The sequence below is a fragment of the Notamacropus eugenii genome, chromosome 2 (assembly GCF_028372415.1).
Source record: "Notamacropus eugenii isolate mMacEug1 chromosome 2, mMacEug1.pri_v2, whole genome shotgun sequence".
Taxonomy (NCBI): Eukaryota; Metazoa; Chordata; class Mammalia; order Diprotodontia; family Macropodidae; genus Notamacropus; species Notamacropus eugenii.
This window is the reverse complement of record NC_092873.1, coordinates 505,428,941-505,451,240: the sequence shown is the minus strand read 5'-3', so window position 1 is coordinate 505,451,240 and position 22,300 is coordinate 505,428,941. Positions and strand designations below refer to the sequence as shown.

At 53.7% G+C, this 22,300-nt stretch overlaps 2 protein-coding genes and 1 long non-coding RNA gene across 4 annotated transcripts; 1 reads left to right on the top strand and 2 right to left on the bottom strand.

Annotated features, from left to right (window-relative positions):
• Positions 1-15: 15 nt before the first annotated feature.
• Positions 16-2,961, top strand: LOC140530027 (uncharacterized). Its single transcript, XR_011975774.1, has 3 exons — positions 16-219; positions 901-991; positions 2,171-2,961. It is a non-coding gene; the product is annotated as an uncharacterized lncRNA (long non-coding RNA).
• B4GALT2 (beta-1,4-galactosyltransferase 2) lies at positions 2,825-16,522 on the bottom strand. Its single transcript, XM_072649177.1, has 7 exons — positions 16,238-16,522; positions 14,343-14,701; positions 13,991-14,226; positions 12,838-13,028; positions 12,558-12,680; positions 12,177-12,281; positions 2,825-4,048 (listed from the first exon to the last, which is right to left on the bottom strand). The coding sequence occupies exons 2-7, from the start codon at positions 14,656-14,658 to the stop codon at positions 3,898-3,900; spliced, it is 1,122 nt and encodes a 373-aa protein (XP_072505278.1). The 5' UTR covers positions 14,659-14,701; positions 16,238-16,522; the 3' UTR covers positions 2,825-3,897.
• Positions 16,523-17,431: 909 nt separating this feature from the next.
• On the bottom strand, positions 17,432-21,809 carry ATP6V0B (ATPase H+ transporting V0 subunit b). 2 transcript variants are annotated; one of them, XM_072649170.1, is made up of 8 exons: positions 21,369-21,809; positions 19,165-19,213; positions 18,917-19,000; positions 18,630-18,707; positions 18,323-18,392; positions 18,155-18,206; positions 17,878-18,068; positions 17,432-17,739 (listed from the first exon to the last, which is right to left on the bottom strand). In XM_072649170.1, exons 1-8 carry the CDS (start codon positions 21,601-21,603, stop codon positions 17,713-17,715), a joined length of 786 nt encoding a protein of 261 aa, XP_072505271.1. In that variant the 5' UTR covers positions 21,604-21,809; the 3' UTR covers positions 17,432-17,712. The 2 variants fall into 2 exon arrangements, with proteins under 2 accessions (XP_072505271.1, XP_072505272.1); XM_072649171.1 differs by lacking the exon at positions 21,369-21,809 and adding an exon at positions 20,727-21,269.
• Between the last annotated feature and the right edge of the window lie 491 nt (positions 21,810-22,300).

Here is a 22,300-nt window from a genome sequence, read left to right as displayed (position 1 = left end):
GGTTCAGTTAGAGGCGGAGATCCAGGCAGTCACGAGAGACACCGCCTGTCCCCAGAGAAGCAGAGACGGACTGAATGTAAAAGAAATCCAGGGCAGTCTGCGAGAGGCGCCCGAGAAGCCCGGGCATCATGATGAGGAAGGAGCCTTGAAAGAAGAGGGGCAAAACTGAAGTCGGTGATGAAGAGGGAAAACATTCCCAGCCAGGACAAAGGCGTGGAGGTGGGAAATGAGGGACAACTTGAAGGCCAGAGTTAATGGAGCGCAGAGTGCATGGAGGGACTTGGAATGGTAGGAGAGGGTCAGGTTATGAAAGCCAAAGGATTTTATGTCTGATACTGGAGGTAATAGGGAGTCACTGGAGTTGACTGAGTCAGAGGGATGATACCGTCAGACTGAACTTTGGCAGGTGGATAGAGAACCATGTGGCATAAGGAAAATCTAGAAGCAGGGAGATCAGTCAGGAAGCTCTTGTTACAGGCCAGGAGTGAGGTGATATGGGCCTGAACCAGTGGGGTGGCAGAGGAGAGAAGAGGACATTTATAAGAAGTATGGTGTAAGTAGAAAAGGCAAGATTTGTGAACTGATTCCATATATGGGGTGAGATTAACCAAAGAGTGTCAATAGGAAGGAAGGTGAAATTACTAAGCTTGGAGTGGAGCTGGGTTGGGGGTGGGGAGAGAATGAGTTCTATTTTGGAAACATTCAGTTTTTGGGACATCCAGTGTGAGATACCCAATAGGCAACTGGAGATGGAAGGAAGGAAGGAAGGAAGGAAGGAAGGAAGGAAGGAAGGAAGGAAGGAAGGAAGGAAGGAAGGAAGGAAGGAAGAAAGGAAGGAAGGAAGGAAGAAGGGAAGGAGGGAGGGAGGAAGGAAAAAGCAGGCCTAATGCCATTTTACAGTTGAGGAAATGGAGGCAGAGATGAAGTGAGAGGGATTCACTCGCCAGGTCTTCCAGACTCCTGCCTCAGCATTTGACCATCAAACTACCAGGTAGGTGAGCAGAGAGGTTAAGGCTAGATAAATAGCTTTTAGAATCATGGGAGCTAATGAGATCACCAAGTGGCACAATATACAGAGACAAGAGGGCCCAGGGACACCTACAGTTAGGGCAAATGACCTAGATGAAGACCCAGGAGACAGGTGTGGTGAACAATACCCTATGTTTTAAATATTGGTTAACGTACTTTTGAGCTTCTTGTATTTAAATCCATCTTTTGTGATAGAAGAAACATAACTGTCCTCAATACCTATTACATATCGAATTGGCTGTCATATTTATTTCTAACAGGGAAGCTGCTAATTCCTTTGGGGAAGGTCCTAGACAGGAGCTGTACCTAAGCTGGAGTTCTATTCCAGAGTGGGTATACAAGTCAAAGAAAAATGTCTAACTTATTTCTTGGGGGGAGGGGTGTCAGAGGGTCCCCTCCCCCATGAATAAAGTCTTTGCGTAAGTCCAGAGCAGGAATTCTTTTGGAGGGTGGAGGGAATGGGCATTCAATCTATACAATGTATGGGGGGAAAAATCAGGAAGAACTAAAGACCCTACTCCAAGGAAAATATGGCTTCATAGCTTTGCATAGTAAGAATGCCCACATGAGGATATCTAAGAACTAAAGGTGGAAAGCCCTGGACAGTAGATGAAGAAAGACACGACTTTTTTTTTTTTTTAACGGGAAGATACTACAGACCTCCAGGACAGACAGAGGAAATGGATGACAAGTCTGGGAAGCAGCTTGCCAGACTGGTACAAAGGTGGAGCTTTAGTTATCACCAGACTCCAGACCAACTCTGAGGATCTTCCCCCATTTTTGGAAGGTGGATGAGTCAGTCACTCAAGTAAATTCCATTCTGGATGTAGCCTCACAAAGCAGCCAGGCACTGGCTGTGGGGTGGGAGTGACATGACACACACTCTAGATTCTGGGAGGACAGATTTCAAATGGTTTAAAAAAGGCTAGATAGATAGTTCCACTGGTGAACCCACAAAGAATGGGATGTTCTAAGAAATGAAACAGAGTCTCAGGCTGTGTACTCCAAGGGTCTCCTTCAGGGGTCAACATCTGCCCCCCTTAATCACTTTGGCCTTACTCACTTGTGCTCATGGGTGATCCTCCTGGGGGGCATGTAGGGGCAGTCTCATTTTAACCTTGTATCAACAACTCATACTCAGGTGACTCAAAGGTCCAGGATTTCATGGTACATGCAGATTATGAGAGTTGCTGTGGCCACCCAGGTGAGTTATCCTGGACAGGCCCTCAGGCCATCTCTGCCTCAAAGCCGCCCCCTCCCCCCAGCTGGGCAGAACCTGGCCAAGTCCACACGCCTGTCATTGCTGGTCTTCAGAACCCTACTTCATTTCAAGACTGATGAGGGCTGGGCTTTTCTGTCAGAGACCCTCAGAGCGTGCCAAGGCCCTAAGCCCAAAGGGTTGAACAAGGATTCCCCTTGACAGCTCCACTCCACCCAAGGGCCCTCCCAGCCTGGAAGCCCTGATACCTCCAGTAAGGGGGAGGCTTTGCACACAATAGAAATTGCAGAGAATAAAGGGGAGCTCTTGCCAAGCCCTGAGGGCGCTACCCTTCCTTCTGGGATCACAGAACCCCAGGGCTGCCCCTTTGTCCAAGCTGGAGCAGTTTCCTGCTTCCCTTCCTTCCACAAGGGGTAAATGAGGCTTCTTTCCCTAGTGTGTGTGGGAGGATCTCCCTCGGTTCTCACTGCCCCACCTCCATCCCCTTCTAGCAATGAGGAGTTCTCCCACTTCCCTTCCCCCCATGAAAAGGCATGCAGAGGCCACAGTATGAAAACAGCTTAGGCTCAGCCCTAATTCTCTTCAGGTTTTTTACTAAAGCACTCAAACCAATTTCCGTGTGATATACAAAGATCCCCAAGCAGGGGAGGGAGGGTCCCCTACCCTATCAAGGGCCTAGCTTTTGTCATCGGTTGCCCTGCCCAGCCCCTGACCCATGCAAGTCCGCCACCTCAGATGGACACAACAGCCCAGCTCTCCAAGGGCCCTGAGTCTGAGGGCCCCAAAGCTGGTAGTGAGGGCCTGAGCCTGGGCTCATCCCTTTCTAGACTCTACCTCCTTCTGCTTCCACAGGCCCTTTGCCAAGGGCAGGGAGAGCCCTCCATCTCAAGAGGGCCCAGGGGTAGTGATGCTGGCTCCTCCCCTCTCAAGGATTTGGGGATTTTAATGGGGAAACTGAGGCACAGAGAGGTGAAGTAGGGACACGATCTCAGAGCTGGGAAGGGACCTCAAAGATCATATAGTCCAACCCCCTCATTTTACAGATGAGGAAACTGAGGCCCAGAACGGTTAAGGAACTTGCCTAAGGCCAGCCAGGCAGTGGTGGGGTTGGGGGCCACAAGGGGTCCCCTGACAGTGAGGCAGAGGCCAGTTGGGCTGGGGGGGGGCAAAATGCAGGTGGGAGACTCCCCCCCAGGTGGTGCTGAGTCACCTCTGCCTCCCCTGGACTTGGTGTCCCCAGAAAACACCCCCCTCTATAGAACCTGAGGTGCTGGGGGGAGAACAGGCAGCCTGGCTGGAAGCAGCAATCCCCTCCCCCTCCCTGGGGCACCTGCTGGAGTCCGAAGTGGTGAGGAAGCCCAGGTCCCTGAGCCAGCAGGTCAGAAAACAGGAAGAAGCCTTCTGACTCACACAGACGGACAAACAGACCAACCAATGAATGCTAAGCCACCCAGGTGAGCAGTCTGGAGTCCCGCACCAGGAGAGGCATAAGGGCGCGCCCTGCCAGCCCTGCCTGGCCCAGCCCCACCGTGGGAAGGGTGGCCTCATGCCCACAGCCAGTGGGGCAGCTCCTCAGCAGTCAGTCACAGGCCAGCAGGCACACCTGCCCCTGCTCTCCATGGACACCCTGAGCTCCTGGGCAGTGTGCATCATCCTCGAGCCGGCCGTGGTGGGGCCCGGCCAATGTCCACGGTGATGTTGGTGAAGAGCGGCTGCCTGGACACCTCGAGCACGCGGTAATGCACAGAGCCAATGCCGTCCCGCTTCATGGTCAGCTTCGTGTTCTGGATCTTGGTGAACCTGGGAGGAGGGCTCAGGGTCAGCCTTGGCCCACCCCCTCCAGCAGGGCAGAGGGCAGGGAGGACAGGGAAGGATTCTGGAGAGCAGGGGCAGGAAGGAGGGCAGGGAGGACTCAGAACCCTGAATAGGACAAGGGGGAAGGACCAGGGCAGATGCCAAGCATTCTACATCCGAGATCATCAGCTCATCATGCCTGTGCACCTAAGCCAGGCAGTAAAACCCAGTGGAAGGAATGCAGCGTTTGGAGGCAGAAGCTGGAGCTGATGCCCAACGTGGCTGTCCGCCACCTTGGGCAAAATGCTTTACCTCTGAGAGCGCCAGTTTCCTCCTTTGAGATGCCAAGTGAGGAAGAATGCCATCAGTGGAAAGGGAGGATCAGGACTGCCAGAGACCACTTCCAAAAGGGGGCAACATAAAAACATAGACTTTTAGCTGGCTGCCCACAGATGCACAGGGGGCAAAGTCTGGCATCCAGGGGTCTGAACAATGGCAGACTGGACAGTCTGGGGCTCCAGGCTGCTGGAGGATGAAGGAACCGTGGAGATCGAGGGAGCCTGGAGTCATAATGTGAAGATGAGCCTTCTTATTATGCCCCACACAGGCTGTCTTTCTGTTCAATGTGGGAAGTGATAGGGACCTTCCTTTGACCCCTTTGCCTTGGGAGGCTTCACCTGGCTTGTTTATGGGAAGATGGGAGATGGTCTGTCAGGAAGTGATGTCAAAACAGGAAGTATTGGTAAAAAGAAATGTTTACAGAAGTGAATCCAGGCATTAAAGCAGGTGGAGATCAAAGGAGGAATAAGAAGACATGAATTTACTACAGACTAAACAGAAGTGAATCAATGGAAAGTTTGGAAAAGAGACAAGGGAGGATCCAGTTACGCTCAATGAATTCAAGTCACCAAGCATAGATTAAATTGATTCAGTGATTCTCATATGAAAAAGAAGTGTTTCATAAATCAAAAAGACATGGGATGCCTGGAAAGATAACAAAGATCATCTTATTTGACAACCTTGATTATCTGCATCAAGAAAACAGATCTTGAAGCAGGAGCTGAGCGTCCTGGGATGGGGCTCCACCTCTGATTTCCCTTCCCACCTCCCCACTATTTCTGGTGTGGTCTGTCCTTTTTGAACCAAGGCTTCCCACCATACGCATATGGTCAAGATGAAGGGACTTAGGTGGAAGAAGTTGCAGGTAATTCAGAACTGGATGAATGACCAGAATAACTGCAGAATGCCCCAGAACACTGTCCTCTGCCCTTCCCTGGTTCAGTCTATTTATCAGTGACATGTGTGAAGGCACATATGACATAATTAACAGATTCACAGAGGAGGCAGAGCTGAGAAGAGTTAACAAGATGACAGACTAGGGAACCAAAAAGACCTAGAAAGAATGAGGATAAATATAGAGTCACACACTTGGCTAGAAAAAAGACACCTCGGAGCGGATGTGGAGGTCCACAAGAACTCTCTTCAAGTCAGAGTCTCCTATCAAAATTTTATGTTGAGAAAAAAAAACTCATTACTGAAGTTGGAGTCATTCCTAAGTCAGCTGTCTGAGTACAGCTTAGCACAGGGATGGAGATCCCGCATCCTCGAAGTCACATGTGGCCCTGTATGTCTCAAGTGTGACCCTTTGACTGAATTCAAACTTCACAGAACAAATCCCCTTCATAAAAGAATTTGTTCTGTACAACTTGGACTCAGTCAAAAGGCCACACCCAAGGACCTGGAAGATGACATGTGGCCTCAAGACTGAAGAATCCTTCCCCCACACCCCAGTTTAGCCCAAAGACCAGAGCTAATACAAAACATGAAGAATACAAATGGGACAAAAATACAATCAACAAAAATGACTCCAATCTGACTGATTAAAATACACTGTTGACAAATGAACAGATATTGACACTGATTAAAAATATTTCCTAAAGAAGTTGAACTAATAAACACCAGAAGTAGCGGAGAGAAAAATGTTTAAAGAAAGTCTGGCAAGAGACTCAGTTAAGCAAAGTCATCCCAAGGGCATAAAAGTGGAGAGAAGAAAAACACCAGAAGATGGAGAGGTCCACAGACCTCAAGTCCCTAACGCTGGCTGGCAAGCACACTTGCCTTCAGAATAGGCATTAAGAGATTGCTGGAACAATAGTATCTCACATTTCAGCAGCAAAGTGATTTACATTTGTTATCTCACATGATACAACAGTCCTAGCCCTATTTTACAGATGTAGAAATTCAGACATAGAGTGGTTAATGACTTGCCTAGGGTTATACAGGTAGTAAGAGTCTAAGACAAGATTCAAACTCAGGTCCTCCTAACTCCAGATCTACCAGACCTCTGTGGTGGTTTGGGGCCAAGATTCCTTCTTCAAAAGGAAAAAGACTGGCAAAAAATGGAACACACTGTGAGAAAATGCAGGAAGCAGAGGGGAAGTATGGGACGGAATATGTGAATGAAGATCAACTGGAGCAGAAAGACAAAAAGCAACAGGGTCTTTTTAGGGAGAAGTAGCCACCTCATCTTAAAATTTGTAGTAGAGGAGAGGGACACCAAGCATATCTAACCAGTCAGGCTACCTACGTTTGGCAGAATAGATTTCAAGGACTCAGAAGAAGGATAAGTGGGGCCCCAGAAACCAAAATTACCCAGAAGTCAACTGAGAAAAGATAAGAAACTTTCAAGAAAGAAATTCTCTGGAAACAAAGTAACAAAGTAACAGTAACAATAGCTAGAATTTACACAGCACTTTAAGGTTTGCAAAGTACTCTCATTTGATCTCCGTAACACTGTAAGGTAGATGTTATTATACTCATTTTACAAGTAAGGAAACTGAGGTTGAGAGATCAAGTGACTTTCCCAGGATCACAAAGCTAGAAAATGTTTGTGGCAAGATTTGGACTCAGCTCTTTCTAACTCCCAAGTCCTGCGCTTGATGCACTGCACCATCTAACTGCCCCCACTTCCCAAAAAGAAAAAAAAATGGGAGTTTGCTGAAGAGGCAGATGAGGACACACAGGGAACTCACCAACCAACTTCTGTTTTAAAAGGTTAAGTACAATAGATGGAAGCCAGGAGGCAGCAACATGAGATGACAAGATGAACCTCTAAGGCAGAGGCTGGCAAGAAGAGCTAAGAGTGACCAAAGCTAACAGCTTTAGAGTCAATGTGGGGAAAGAGAAGGTTCAGAGAATGGATGAGACCACTGCTCAGAGGGGAACATGCAATAGAGAAAAGAAGGAATGGATCAGTTTTCATTCTATTTTCTCTACCAATTTCACACTTGGAAGTAATAGAATAAATGTGGCCAACAGGAAGCTAACACCCAACATGTATCACTAGCAGGATAAGTACCCAGCGGCTCTGGGGGAATTTCAGGTCCCTGGCCAAGATGAATGAAATACATCTTCAGGCCCTGAAAAAAAAACAAATTGGCAGGTGGGATGGCTGGGCCACCATCTGTAATGTCTAGAAAATTTCCATTTTTTTAAAAAGGGGGAGGAAGAGAATAGAATCCTCAGTCTATAAGCCAGGAGCTCGACATCAATTCCAGGCAAAATTCTAGAACCTATTATTAAGGAGATAGTTGGGAGGCAGTCAATATAGAAAGCAGGGATCACCAAAAGGGGCACTGCTTCCAAGAGCAAGTTGTGCCTGGCTACTCTTGGGCCCGTCTTCAGCAAAGTTAATAGGCAGGTAGCCAAGAGAATGGGGTAGAGATTATAGATATTACACCTCATGCAATTGTGAGCTCCTGGAGGACAAGGACTGTTTTTTTGCTTCTTGGTGCATCCCCAGTGCTCAGCACCGTTTGGAACATAGGATGCACTTGAATAAAGGCTGGTTGATTGAGAGCTCTATTTACCTAGATCTGAGTCAACTGTCTGAAGTATCTCATGCTACCGTGGGAAAGCCAGGGGCCATCGAAGAATGCAATCAGACAGATTCTCAACTGGATGCATGGCCAAAGAAGAAAAGGAATCATGTGTGGTGGTGTGTCCATTTGGTAGGAAGTCTCCAGGGGAGTGCCCTCAGAGATCCTGGTTTGGGGCTGTGCTTTTGGACTTTTTACTGATGACTGTGACAAAGCCATAGATGACATGCTTATCCAATCTGTGGCTGACAGCAGGCTATGTGGTGGATAAGACAGCCAGGCTCTAAAGAAGCTGGGCAGGCCAGAGCATGGGTCTTAATCTAATAAAATGAAACTGAATAGGGATCATTGTAAATTTGGGATTCAAGACATGGAGCTCAAAGGCACAATATGAGAAAGCAATGACTGGCAGACCAGAGGGCGTGGATGGAGTGACAAAGTAGGAGCAGCTGAAGAACTAGATATTCTTATAATTCCTATCTTCTAGGTCCAGGCCTTGAAAGGCCTTGGCCTCAGAGGGCTGGACCAGGAGCAATGGGAGGAAGCTACCGAAAAACCAGTCTAGGCCTAATGTTGGGAAAGACTTCCTGTCCATCAATCCTAGCATCCGAGTGGGACGGGCTGCCCCAGGAGGTGGCAAGCTCCCCATCCTTGCAGGAGTGCAAGCAGAGATGTCCTAGAAGGGATTATTTTTCAGGTATGCATTGGACAAACTTGACCACTGAGGGCCCACCTGGCTCTCAAGTTCTGTGATTGTCAAGGGGAAATGGCACTGAGGAAAGACACTGCAGTGGGTCAGACCAAGCCTGGTCCAAAGCCACAGGATCACAAAGTCCTCAAGGGATCTGGTTTCAATGCATTGAAAAGGGAAGAGTATCCTGGCGCCCTGGAAACTGGGGCCTTATCATTACCAGAAATAGGCCATGGAGAGGACACGCCCAGGACAGGTTCTGAGACTGTGGCCAAGCATATACATCCTTAATGAAGCCAGAAGAAGGCATCAGAAAGTTTCTCTCTCCCAAGCAATACACCTGGATCCTAGCAGTCACCTGACTGACCGAAGGGTTTGGAGAAACAAGATCCTATTGTACTTCTTCCTTGGAGACTTTCCAAGGAGAAAAAGCCTTGGGTTCAGTATAGCAGAACACAGCCCTAAAGATTCTGCTCCCACCAGGAGTGTCCCTCATTAAAATGACACACTGCTCCTTAAAAGAGGGAACAGGACAACCTCCACTCCGATTCTGGATCCCAAGCAGGACATGACATAGGACAACGGAGGCTGGGCCTCATCAGGAAGGAAAGCAGTCCAAAGGGAAGCTCAGGCTGCTGCCAATGACATCAGGCCAGCAGAAGCAAGGCCCAGAACACTGCAAACCCTCCAAATGGAGAGCTGACATCACTCCGGAGGCAGGGAAAGACCAAGAAGTCTAGTCCAGCTCTTCTACCAGGCCACAAGATGGATGGCCCACACAGTTCTTCCAGCAGGCCACTGACTTGGGACAGGAGGGGGCCGGCAGACTGCGCTGCTGAATGGCTCGTGTTGTAGCATCGACATTCAGCTGACAGAGTATCGAGGTGGAGAGTCACAAAGGGCCACAGCCTTAAGAGCTGAGTAAAGGACCACTCCAAAGGTGATGGAAAGGACAAAAGCCAGTGTCCCAGATAAGGAAATGGAGTCAAGATCCACAGGCTGTTCATGTAGTGAGAGTAAAAGAGACCTGATGGCCAACTTGGCACTGACAGAGGCAAAAGGAGCCCCCGGATTTTGGGTGGAGCAGGGAACCGTGGGCAGAAGTCACCTGAATAGGCAGGCAGGTCTGGGCTGCAATCTATACCACTATAGGACACATGTACTGATGAGGGCATGGATCCTGTAGGTCAAGTGTCCAAGTTAAGTACAGAAGGACTCAGCCTGGCTCTGCTTCATCCCAGAGGGCACGAGCAGGAGCATATTCAGATGTGACATCGATAAAGACTTCCCTACAATCTGAGCTGCCGCAGTCATGTGAGCTTCTTTGGGAAATGGTGGGCTCCCTGTCACTGGTCTTTAAGCAGACTGACTAACCACCTGCCAGGTGTGGAATAGTAGGATTCCTGTGCAGGTATGCATTGGACCAGTTGGCTACCAGTACCCACCTGACTGGAATTCTGAGTTCCGTGTCAGTTTGGCAAGAGGGTCTCCAGTGAAGCCCCAGGCACCTGTACTCAGCCCTGTATGATTTGTCATTCCTTACAAATGATCTGGAGGAAGTCTTCCATGAAAGCAGGTGACTGCTTGGGATGCTGCAGAAGGATTCTTTCTAAGAAGTGGCAGGAGATGCCTCTGAGATGAGAAGACTTAGGGGTCACCAGGCACAAGAGTGGGAACGGATGACAGGGGCAGTGTGGCAAAGCACGAAGAGGACAAGCTGTGAAGTCAGAGGACCTAGGTTCGAATCTTGCTACCTATTCATTACCTAAGTGACTCTAGGCAGATCATTTCCCTGGGTCTCAGTTTCCCCCTCAGAGGTCCCCTGCAGTTCTATGAGCCTGGCTCCTGCTTGGCACTAGAGGGCAGAATCAGGAGGAATGGGGAGAGCTGCCAAGCAGACCTAGGTCAGAGGTCAATGAGAGCTACCCCCGTGGAAGGAGCTGGAGAACTTCATGACCTTCCCTGTTTTACGTCATCAGTGCCTCACTCCCTCCCATAACAAAGCTGTTGTCAAAGTCCCTCCGTTCTACCTTTGTAACGCCTCTCCACTGCTCCTTCTCTCTGACTCGGCCTCCCCCCAGATGCAGGCTTTGTCACCTCACACCTGGGGCTCTCACCTGAGGCTGGCTCTGCTGGCCTAACCTGGCCCCTTTCTACCATCCCAGCCTCTGTACTTTGTACTTCCAGGCCCAGCAATCTGGCTTCCTTGTTCCTTGGACATAACCTCCCATCTCCCATCTCTGGGCCTTTGCAATGGCCAACCCCATGTGTAGGATGCCCTTCCTCCTCCCCCTATTCATGGCACCACTGAATTCCTTCCATCTCAGCCCAATTACTTTCCATTTACTCAACTTTGTACTTTAATGTCTCTGTCCCTAATGTTTCTCCTGCCTAAAATGGCAATCTCTGAGGACAGGGATGGATTCACTTGCCTTTGGATTCCCTGTGTGCAGTACAGGGCCTGTCACCCACTACCTCATCACCTCCTTTGGTACTGTTCTCTTCCTCAGTGTACTATCAGCTCCTGCTCTAAAGCTCACACACAGAAGCCAGTCATGTCCCTGAGTCCCAGCTCCCAGGTTTTGGAGACCACCTTCACCTGGCCCCCAAAATTTGTCTCACTCTCCATGACCCATTACTCCAACCAAGCCAGACTCCTCCCTCTCTCTATCTAGCCTGTGCTGTCCCCCCTGTCTCCCCAGTCCTAACTCACTTCAGGGGCTACCTCCCTATTGTGGCTTCCCCAGCCCCCTCAGTCCCCTGGCACCCTAACCCTCCTCAGTACCTTGTATCCTGTTCGTTTATGAAGCAGACCAGACCTTCCCCTACAGCTCACTCAGCATAGAGCACAGATCACACACCACCCACCACCCACCAGCAGATCATCTTCTCTTCCTTTCTTCCCTCTCTCTAGTCTAGCACCAAAGCCTGATGAGTCTTTCCCTCACTCCTGGATTACTTCAAAAGTCACTGGCCCCCATCCATGCTTCAAGTCACCCTAGAGCCCAGATCTGATGAGCTCACACTCAAGCTCAAGAGCCAACCTGTCTTTCCGGTCTCCTCTCCCACCACACCTTTTCTCCAGCTCAACTGCCAGGGGCCTGCTCGTCTGCAATGTACCAGGCTCTGGCTCATGGTGTGCTCTCTCACTTGTCTTAAGATGGCCTTCTGTTAGGTCCCACCTCTTCCAGGGAGTCTGCCCTGACTGCTCTGGGCCAGGACCTCCCCTTCCTGGAGTGACTGAATTTGAAGTGTCTCTAAGGTAGAGGCCTCTGCTTCTCCCCAGACAGAAGTCCACCCTCTTGCTGGGTATGCCTGGGGCTGGTGGGACTCCCTGCACATTCCTCACAGTGCCCAGAAAAGGCTTGGGCACAGGTGTTCAAGAAAAACTGAATCTAATCTCTAAACATAGACTTAAATTATAAAAATGGTTTTCTTAAGAACTACTGAGGTCTTTATTCTTAACTGTGCCTCAGGCTGTCTGAAGGCACTAAGAGGACATACCACGTGAGGATGGGGGGGGGGAGGGTCAGGGGCCATGTGGGGGTGGGGGGTCAGGGGTCACCTCTGGGGGTTGGGCTCATTATGCTTGTCCCGATCATGCTTGATCATTCGGTATCGGCCGATGCGGATGTCTGGGCGGGAGACCTTCATCCCTGAAAGGGAAATCCTAGGGGAGATGGAGGGGGGTGGGACTTAGGCTGAGTAAAGATCTCTGAGTCAGGAGCAAAGATGTGGGCCCAATTAACCCCTTAACTGCCCAGGCCCCTGCCCTTGCCCCTACAGATACCTCCCCATCCCTCTTCCCCACCCCATAGCCTAGTGAGCCCTGAGCCCAGCATCCCATGACTATCCCTATTACCATCCCCTAGCCTAGCTGACTCTTGAGGTCAGTCCCTACCCACCCCACTTCACCCTCTTGGCACAACACAAGCCCCAGCCTCACCGGTTGAAGATGTCGTCGTCCTCACCCCCCCAGCCCCAGTACTCATTGGGGAAGCCATTGATTTTCAGGAACTGGGCCTTGCTCAGACCTGATACACCCCCAAAGTAACCGGCATAGGGAAGTCTGCAGAGAGTCAAGAGCAAATGGGCTCAGTCCAGCAGCCCAAAGGCTCCACCCACCCCTCATCCTGAAAGAACCATGAGCTTCTAGGACAATGGCAGGGAAGGGGCCCACCCCACCCCACTCCCCAGCCCTGAGGAAGCAGAGGAGCCTGGCTCACCGGAAGCCGAACTTGTCCATGGCAATGGCGAAGTGGCGAGGTTGCTCCCCACAGCGGTAGAGGTTGCGGTCATCCATGGGCACAAGGTCCACATCACTAAAGATGAAGCAGTCATAGGCAGGGTCTTCCTTCAGTGCCTCTAAGAAGCCAACGTTGAGGAGCTTGGCCCGGTTAAATGTGTCCTCACCATGCTGGGGGAGGGGGAAGGCACACAGGAGCAAGGAATACAAGACAGTCACTGGACCGCTCCCCAGCAGACACACCCAGCCCCATGCCCAAGCCCAGGAGCCCTAGGCCAGGTCCCATCTTCTGATGACCTCACAAGACAACTCTCTTCCTCCATATCCCTGAAAATAAGAAAGAGGAGGGAAAGCATCCTCCAAGGTCAGCAGACAATTCAAGGAACACCTATCCATGCCAGGCACTGGCTGGTCACTGGGGACATGGACAGGCCCTGCTCTCAAGAAACTCAATTCTACTGAGTCACATCAGGAAGGGCTCCTGGGAGGGGCTGGCCCCAAGAACACAGAGAGACAGGGTGGGAGTCACCACTGCCACTGAGCCTGACTCTGAGGTCAGGAAGAGCAGAAAACAGCATGACCTGCCCTGGCTGGACAGGCCACAGGCTGCCCCACATCTCAGTTAGTCCTCAGGTCCAGGGTCCTCATTTCTTTAAAAAGCAAAGTGAAGTCCAAAGAGAAAGAGCAGCTGGCCCAGGATCCAAGCAAGGAACAGACCGCAAAGCCAGGCCCCCAAACTAGGCCTTCTAACTCCAAATAGGAAGGAGGGGCCTCCCATCAGACCACACTGCTAATTAACCACAAATCAGGGAGTATGCTCTGTGCCCAACAGTAGCATATTCTGGGTTACAAGGGAGAACTGGCAACACCCAACCTGCCCTAAAACTTAAAAACAAGCAGGAAAGCCAGTTGTCCAGATGAGCAAGCAGCTGGGTGAAAGCCTGGGTGTGGGCGTGGACAGATGCGATCACGGTGAAGGCAGGTGTACCCTGAGCAGCATGGGGGTACTGCGCAGCCCAGGCCAGCTCCTGTGGGGGCTCCAGCTTTAGCCATTTAAGGCTCTGGGAGGGCTGAGCTGGACACCTAACCTGCTCCCCAGTCCCTGCCCCCAGCCTCCAGCTGGCTGTGCACACCTGGCTGATGACGTAGATGCCGTACCGCAGCCGCTGCCGCCGCAGGATGGGATGCAGGTAGTGCAGCCAGTATCGAAGGTGGTGCTCCCGGTGGCGGAAGGGAATGATGATGGCCACAGTTTGCCGAGGGGCACAGTCGGGAGGGGCGTAGCGGCCCCCCCCTTGGACACCAGGGTTCTCCTGCTGGACCCGATCCATTGGCATGGGTGAGCTAAACTCAATCAGCAGCCGGCCCACTAGGGGAAGGGAGGGGTCTCTTATAAGGAAAGCCGCCAGGGGACTGAAGCCCCTATGACCTCCCTATGACCTGCACACACAGAACTGGCCCCCCATGCCCTGCAAGGCGGCTCACCTAAGCCAGGTGGCATGTCAGGGCACGGAGGCAGGGGCACCATGGTAACAGAGTGGTTGGCGTCCAGCCGGGGGCTAGGAGCCTCTGAGCTGGGGGCTGTGCCGTTGGGTCGGGAGCAGTTGGCGCCAACGCCTGTGGCAGGGTGCGGCGAGTGAGCAGCAGTTCGGCGGCCGTGGGCACTGAAGCGACTGAAGAAGTCGAGGTGCTGGGCATAGACATCAAAGTAGAGGATGACTGCGATGAGGAAGTGCAGCAGACAAAGGAGCAGCACGGCCTTGCAGATCCGCTCCAGGGTCCCCCCCAGCAGCCTGCTCATCTTCTGGCTGCCCGGCCTGGCCTGGGCATTGGTCCTGCCGGCCCTGCCAATAAACAGCCAGCTGGCTCCACCCTGGCAGCAGGCAACCCCAGCTGGGACCCCAATGCCTGCACTGCCTGGGCAAACTCCACTACTGATGGTCTGGGGGAGCCACAAGTTCTCACCCTCAGCCCCCACAGAAGGACCTCTCCCTGGGGCCTGAATCCAAGCCCCCTGAGAAGGGTAGTGAGCTGGGCTAGACCAGTCCCTTCCCAAACTCCCAAAGGCACAAAGCTGGGAGGGAGTGAAGAAGACCCTGGAGTTGGAAAGGCAAGCCTAGAGAATTTCACAGCCTCTTCTCTCATGCCGTGGCTGGAGTTCTTGTCCTGCTGGGAAGGATCTGGGACCCCACCCTGAAGCTGAGAAAGACAGAAGCTGCCAGGCACCCCTGGTTCTGAGAGAGACGCCAAAAAGGGCCCTGGGGACTGCAGACAGTGGGCACGCCCAGGGTCTCAGGAAGGAAGGAAGAGGAGGCAGCTGGACTCTTTCAATAGAAGAAAGGTAGCCATAGCTGGTTCTGGTGGGTCACAGGTGGCACTGCCCAGCAGCAGCTGTCCCCTTACGTGCAGGGCAGAGCAACTGTTTCCTTCTGTGGGACACAAGGACTCACAGACACCAAGAAGCAACAGCACCCACCTATCTCCTTTCCCCAGCTCCAGAGGCTCAGACCCAAGCCAGCCCAGCCAACCCAACTGCTTCCATGTTCTCTCAGCCAAACAAGGCCCCAATTCAAGCACATGGCGGCTGAGTTCAGATCACAACAAACTCAAAGCTCCAAGGTTGGCAGGTGCTGGAGGCAGAGACTGGCAAGGAGAGACTCTGGACCAGGAAAGGAAGAAGAGGAGGAATAAAGGGGAGGGAAGGATGAAAGGAAGCAGGGAAATCTGGAGGGAAGGGGAGGAATGAGAAAGGAAGAAAGGACTGAAAGAGGGAAAAGTCTAAGTGAGGCCTGAGGGCAGCCTGGGAGAATTAGGGACAAAGAGAAGGCCAAAGCAGGTTGGGGCTGCTGGGGGAGGGAGGATTCTGGAAGGGGAGGCTAGGACTCCCCCAAACTGTGAGACCGGATGGGGGAGGGGGTCTTCCCCAATTCCCCAACTGCTCCTTTTGAGGCTCCTGATCTGCTGTTTGGGATGGGTCAGTAGAAGACCAGAGCAGGTGTGGGCTTAAGCCTTCAGGGTCCAGTAGGGCTAGAAGGGGAAGGGTCTGACAGACCCAGGGGGGGTGTGAGCTCGGGTCAAAGAGAACACGGGGAGGTGTAGGCTCAACACTCGGGACCCCGCAGGTCAGCAGAGGTTGGGCAAGCTGGCGCTCAGGGCCCCGCGGGGCTGGGTCAGAGGAGGGTGGGCTCGGCGCTCAGGGCCCCGTGGAGCTGGGTCACAGCGGGGTGGGTGGGCTCGGTGCTCGGGCCACCTCTGGGCTGTACAGGTGTGTGTGGAGGGGGATCGAGTGGGGTGGGCTCGGCGCTCAGGGCCCGGCGGGCCTCTCCAGGCTGGGTCAGAGGGGGTGGGTCGGCGCTCGGGGCCCCTCCCCGCATCCTCACCGGCTGCGCTCGGCGCTCAGGGCCCCGCGGGGCTGGGCTCGGACTCGGGGCCGGGGCCGGGCCGGGCCGCGGCCTCTCCGTCCCCCATGGCCCCGGAGCCCGCTTAGCGCCTCCCCGGAGGCCCGATGCCGAGTCCGCTCTCGCTCCCGCCTCCTCCTCCGCCTCCTCCGCCGCGGGGCATGGTGCGGCCCGCCCGGGGCCGCCGGAGCCGGAGCCGGAGCCGGAGCCGCTGAGACGGAGCCTCGCAGGGGAAGCAGGGAGCGGCGCCGCGCGCCCCCGCGTCCGCGCCCCCGCGCGCGCTCCGCCCCGCCCCGCCCGTCGCGCGCCCTGAAGCTCCAGGCCGCAGGCGCAGAAGCGACGGAGGGAGGAGCCTGGAGGGGCAGGGGGTGGGGCCTGGGTAGAAAAAAGACTCGGGCCCAAACTACCCCCAGCAGCCTAGGGGGCGGAGCCTACGAAACGCACAGTTCGCTGAGGCAAAAACCTCAGCAACTGGAGGGCGGGGCCTGGACAGAGGGGCGGGCCAATCCATATAAAATCTACGGCGGGCTACCTTGGGGGCAGGGCCTGGGGAGAGGGACCGCCCATAAAAAAATCCACCGCGGGCAATCTCGGAGGCGGGGCTGGACAAGGGTGATGCGCGGAGGAGGGAGCGGGGCCAGGCCCTCAGGAGCACCCCCGAGGAGGCAGAGCCCCACGGAAAGGGCGGAGCCTCCTAGCGAAGGAGTCTGACAACTCTAGGCTCCCAGTATGGTGGGACTTGGGAGGCCACCAGTAAACCCTGGAATAAGCCTCGGGGAACCGGGGTCAGATGAGGCAGAAAGGAGAGGCGAGATCGGGAAACCTGAGTGGTTAGGGCCGGAGGGAGGGGCCAGGATCAGCTGGGGTTGAGGGGTTCCCAGAGGGCATCCCAGGCCAGAAAGCCACCCAGAGGGCACTTAAGGTGGAGAAGGCATGACAGGACATAGGGGCAGCTGCACCACTCCCCACCCCATACTGGATGACCAGCATCTAGTCTGGCCACACCCAGATGTAAGCACTGGGAATGGGACAAGGATTCCCAAAGCCAGACCCACTGGGGGGAGTGGGGAGCTCTCCCCCCTTCTCAGGGGGACATTCCAGGCTCCAGATAGAAGGTGAAGCACCATATAGATTGCCCTCTCCCCTCTATGAAAGGATCAACAGGGAAGCAACAGCTGGAGTGATCCAGGACACAGACCTTTATTTCAAACACTGGTAAGGTGGGGGATGGGGCAGGGGGCAGGACAGGTAGGCAGAGGACATGCCCTCCCAACCCAAGGCCAGGGCCTGCCCCTCTGAGGGATTCCAGAAGGGGCAGATCGAAGTGAGGGCCAGAGGAACACAGTATGGATGCCATGGGGGAGCGGCTCCACTGGCTGGGGCAGCCAGGCCCCCCAGGAAAACCAATAAATTAAGAATAGGGCACAGCAGGGATGGGCCCTCCCACTGCTTCAGGGCTAGTCTCCCATTTTTACTTTAGAAGTCTGCAAAGAAAGCACAAGAGGCAGACAGACAAAGGACACACAGAGAAACAAAGAAAGAAACCAGGAGTGAGCAGGGGAGCCCCAGGCCCCCTGCCCTTCCCCTAGTCCCAGGAGGGGCCCCAGGCTTTGGGCTCCTACCTGAAGGATGGCCACAATGACCCCAAAGAGGCCAATGGCACTGCCAAAGATCTCTACAATGAGGATCTTGACGAAGAGGCTGGCGTTCTGGGCATCAGCCAGGGCAGCTCCACTGCCCACAATGCCCACGCACACACCACAGAAGAGGTTGGACAGGCCCACGGTGAGGCCAGCACCAAACATGGAATAGCCTATAGACACAGAAGGGGAGTGCTGAAGGGAGGGCCCACATGCAGGCCCTCCTGACCCAGCCAAGCCTGACCTGACCCAGGCCTACCTGCATGGTAGTTACGGCTTCCAATGGCTTTGGGGGTGGTGCCACTGAAGGGCTGCAAGACAAAGAGCGTTCTAGCCAGTACAGATGCCCCATCCCTGGGTGTCAGCTCACCCATCTCCCATCCCAGGATGTCAGTAACTCCCCCACCCCCACCATTTCTCCCCCTACCTCTGCCATGTTGCTGATGACGATGGCCATGATGATGCCATAGATGGCCACAGCCTCGCAGAAGATGATGCTATGGGATTTGAAAGCACAGAATAGGGGCTCAAGATGGTCAGAGTTTGGTCCACCCTTCATGGTCCCACCTCCAGGAAACCTCCCTTGATACATCTAATCTCTCCCCCACCCCCCTCCTTTCCTTCACAACCTGAGAAGAGATGAATTCTATTCTGTCTTCTGGTCAAGACCCGGCACAGAGCAGAGTCTTGGCCGGAGGCTAACCAAACGCTTCCCTAGGCCATGCCAAACTCACCTTACCAAGTTCTTGGTCTTGATCCTGGGGGCCTTGACCCCTCCACCAATGATGGATGAGCCTGTAATGTAGATGCCCCTGGGGATAGGCATGAGGAGGTGAGCCAAGGCCTACCCCCAATGGGGCTTAGGCAGCAGCATCAGTGAGTACCCCATTCCAATCCCTTCTCCTAATCAGCCATGAGTGAGTACCCAGTCCCTCTCCTTAAGTCCCCAAGCTCCCCATCCTGGTCCCCAACATCTAGACCTCAAGTATTTCTCCCTCTTCCCCAACATGCAAATACTCACCAGGCTGCTCCCACCACAGAGAGGGAAATGGCCAGTCCTATCCCTAGGTTGGACCACATGTAGGGGGACGTCTCTGTGAGGAACCTAGCAAGGAAACACACAAAGCCCCAAGAAGGGGAGTCAGTGCCTGTTCTAGGCCTGGCCCACTAACTAAAGACTTACCACCCAGCCACCCTCCCAGCTCTGACAATGGGCCTCTCCTCAGGACCTTGAAGAGGGGGTGCTGGAGACTGTGGGCCATGACTCACCATGCCACATCAAAGCGGAAGCCCAAGTCGAATATTGTATAGCAGATTCCTAGGAAGAAAAGAAGAGAGTGGGGACTACGACAAGGCACGCGCGTGCGCACACACACGCACACACACATGCACACACACACACACCTCTGCAAGTCTCAGAGCCACAGGGCCTGGGCACAGGGCACAGACTGAGGGGAAGTAAGGTCCAAGGGTAAAGAAAGGAGAAGGGAAATTCGGCTGGATGGAAGAGGCTAGAGTGCAGCCTCCTGGTGATCCCTTATGTTCCTCACTAAGGCTTTTTCTGAGCCCTCGTCCGCCACTTTAGACCCAGGACCATCATACTAGGATCCAAAGGAACCCCACTCCACACAGGGCTGGATTCCCTCTCAATAAAGAAGAGGGTAGGGGCTGCCCACAGGCTACCTGGAACCATGGTAGACCTGTAACTGTTTTTCTTCAGTCATTTTTCAGTCTTATCCACTTATTTATGACCCATTTGGGGTTTTCTTGGCAAAGATAATGGAGTGGTTTGCCATGTCCTTCTTCAGCTCATTTTGCAGATGAGGAAACCAAAGCAAATGGTGTTAAGAGACTTGCTCAGGATCCCACAGTCATTTAGTGTCTGAGGCCAGATTTAAATTCAGAAAGAGGAGTCTTCATGACTCCAGGCCCAGTGCCCCACCTTTGGTCTGCTTGGGGATTTGGGGAGAGCCTAAGCTTAGTTCTTCTATTAAGGTTCTTAAAGCTACCTTGGCACCTGTGGCTCCTAGTCTGAAATCTCCAGCCCACCGGGGCTGTCCTCCCCAGGTGATCCCACTGCTCCCAGATCCCAGGGAGGGCCAGAGTGACCTTTGAAGAGGTAGTACTTGAAGCCACCGCAGGCCAGGCAGCTCGCCCCTGGAACCTCTGTGCCCCCGTCCAATTCCCACTTTTCTCCTCGGTTTGGAGAGGAATGAAAGCAAAAGCTGGGGGTCCGGGGCGGTGGGGAGGGCAGAGTGCCTGAGGTCTGCCGTAGTAGTCCCCGCCTGACCCACCGGGGGCTTGTTTACCCAACAAACTGGAAGGGCAGACTGAGTCCTAAGTGGCTCAGGGTAGATCAGACTAGCCCAGGCTGGAGACTACAGCAGCAAAGGGGAAGTAGTGGCGAGCGCCGGGCTTCCGGGAGTCCGAGCGGGCACTGCAGCCTTTGCCTGCCCGCCTCACAGCAGGATCGGGTAGATCCGGAGAAACGGGAAGGGGTGGGAGCCGGGTAGGGGTGCGCGGTCACGGGAGGTGGGGGAAAGATGGGAGGGGGCACATGGATAAAGTGGGAGTGCGTAAGGGCACCGGGCGCGCGGACCGTCACGGGAGCGGGGGGAGTCACCCGCAACCACGGACACGCCCGGGAGGGTCGCGGGGAGGGTCGAGGGCACGGACACGCGAGGGGGCGAGAGGAAGGGAAAAGTCGCGGGCACGGACACGCGCACGGAAGGGTCGCGGGGGTCGCAGGCACACGCAGGGCGCCCGGGCCCGGTCGGTTTCCAGGGGCAGCTTCCCTCGCCCCTCGCCCGCGGCCAAGGCCTGGCTCTCACCTACGACAATCACGCAGCTCCAGAAGGCCACGGACAGGCCGGAATAAAGCAGCGCGAGTCCCGTCATAGCGGCGACAGCGCCGGGGTCCAAGGCTGGAGCTGGGGCCGGGGGTCGGGGGTCGCGGTCGCCGGACGGGCCCGAGCGCACTGAGCTCTGCCACCTCCGCCCGCCCGTCCCCGCGCCGGGTCACCTGACGTCACGGCCTCTGCCATGTGACCGCAAGCTCCACCCCGGCGTGTCCACGTGATCCTGTGGCGAAGGCCCGAGAGGGCCTCCTGGGAGTTGTAGTTCGACGGCCCAGGGGCCCTAAGTGCCAGGTCCTGCTGGGGCCCCAAGGGAGAAATGGACTGGCAGAAAATGGAATACAACCAGCCAACCCTTCACATCCCGCGGCGCACCGCCTCGAGGCTCAGGCCCACTCAGGTCGGGGAAGAAAAATCTTAAAAAAGGCGTCGGATGGAAATCTCGCCCCCGGCAAAGACACACAAAATATCCACAAAATGAAGGCGAGGTAGTGCCGTAGAAATTGGGGGAGGGGAACCAGAAAAGATGTCAAGCCCACGGGGGGGGGGGGGGGGGGGGGGGAATACTGGAACTGAATCTAGAAGGAAAGAGGGGCTCCGAGAGGTGGGAATGCATACCAAGCTGGTTCGAAGGCACAGAAGCAGGAAACGGTCTGCAGGTAGACCAGCGTGTTTGGCAGGCGGAGCTGGAGAGGGAGCGGACAGTGGGGAAGGGCCAGAATCCTTCCAAGGAGTTTTTGAAGAGTTGTTGGGGCCGCGGCCTGGTCAGATCGACCCTTTGGGACTGCCCTCGGGCCTGGTGTCGGACCGAAGAGTGGCAAAAAGGGTGAACAAACCAGCAAGCTTTTAGCATCCTTCACCGGAGGAGCTCTGCGCCGGGGGAGGGGCTACCCCTAGGAGATCCTAGATACTATGTGGCAGAGAAGTAGCAAAGAAGAGTCGTGGCAGAGAAGCCGCGAAACTTGGCAGCTGCTGAAATGGGTGGGCTGAACCAGAAGAGCCCAGGATCACATCAGTAATGAAGGAGTGCTGGAGTATGGTAAAATAAATCTGTACAACAGAGCACGTCCACGCTCTATAAAAGACTTTTGTTCAGATTGATAGGAGAGAAAAAAAATTTTTTTAAATGAACCGAAGAAGTCAGAACAGACATTTTTAAATAGAAGAGGGGAAAGCTTTATTCTTCAGGGAGAAAAGCACTCAGGTGAACCCCAAAGGTACACTTGGTAACCATATTTCAAGAGCTTTCTTCCGAGCTGTCCTGCCCCTTCCCATTATCAGGCAGGATGTCCAGGTGTGCTCCAAAAATCAAACAAAACATGGATAAACTGCACTGTTAGAACAAGTAGTATCACTCCAAAAAGAAATTTTAAAAATAGTCTGAGAACTCTGCGCAAGTGTAGGACAAATCCTAATGGGAATTTGGTACATTGGTTTGTACAAACTTTCCCAGATTTCTCTGAGACCATCCCCTTCATCATGTCTTATAGCACAACAGTATTACCTCACATTTAAAAATATAACTTGTTCAGCCATTCCCCAATTGATGA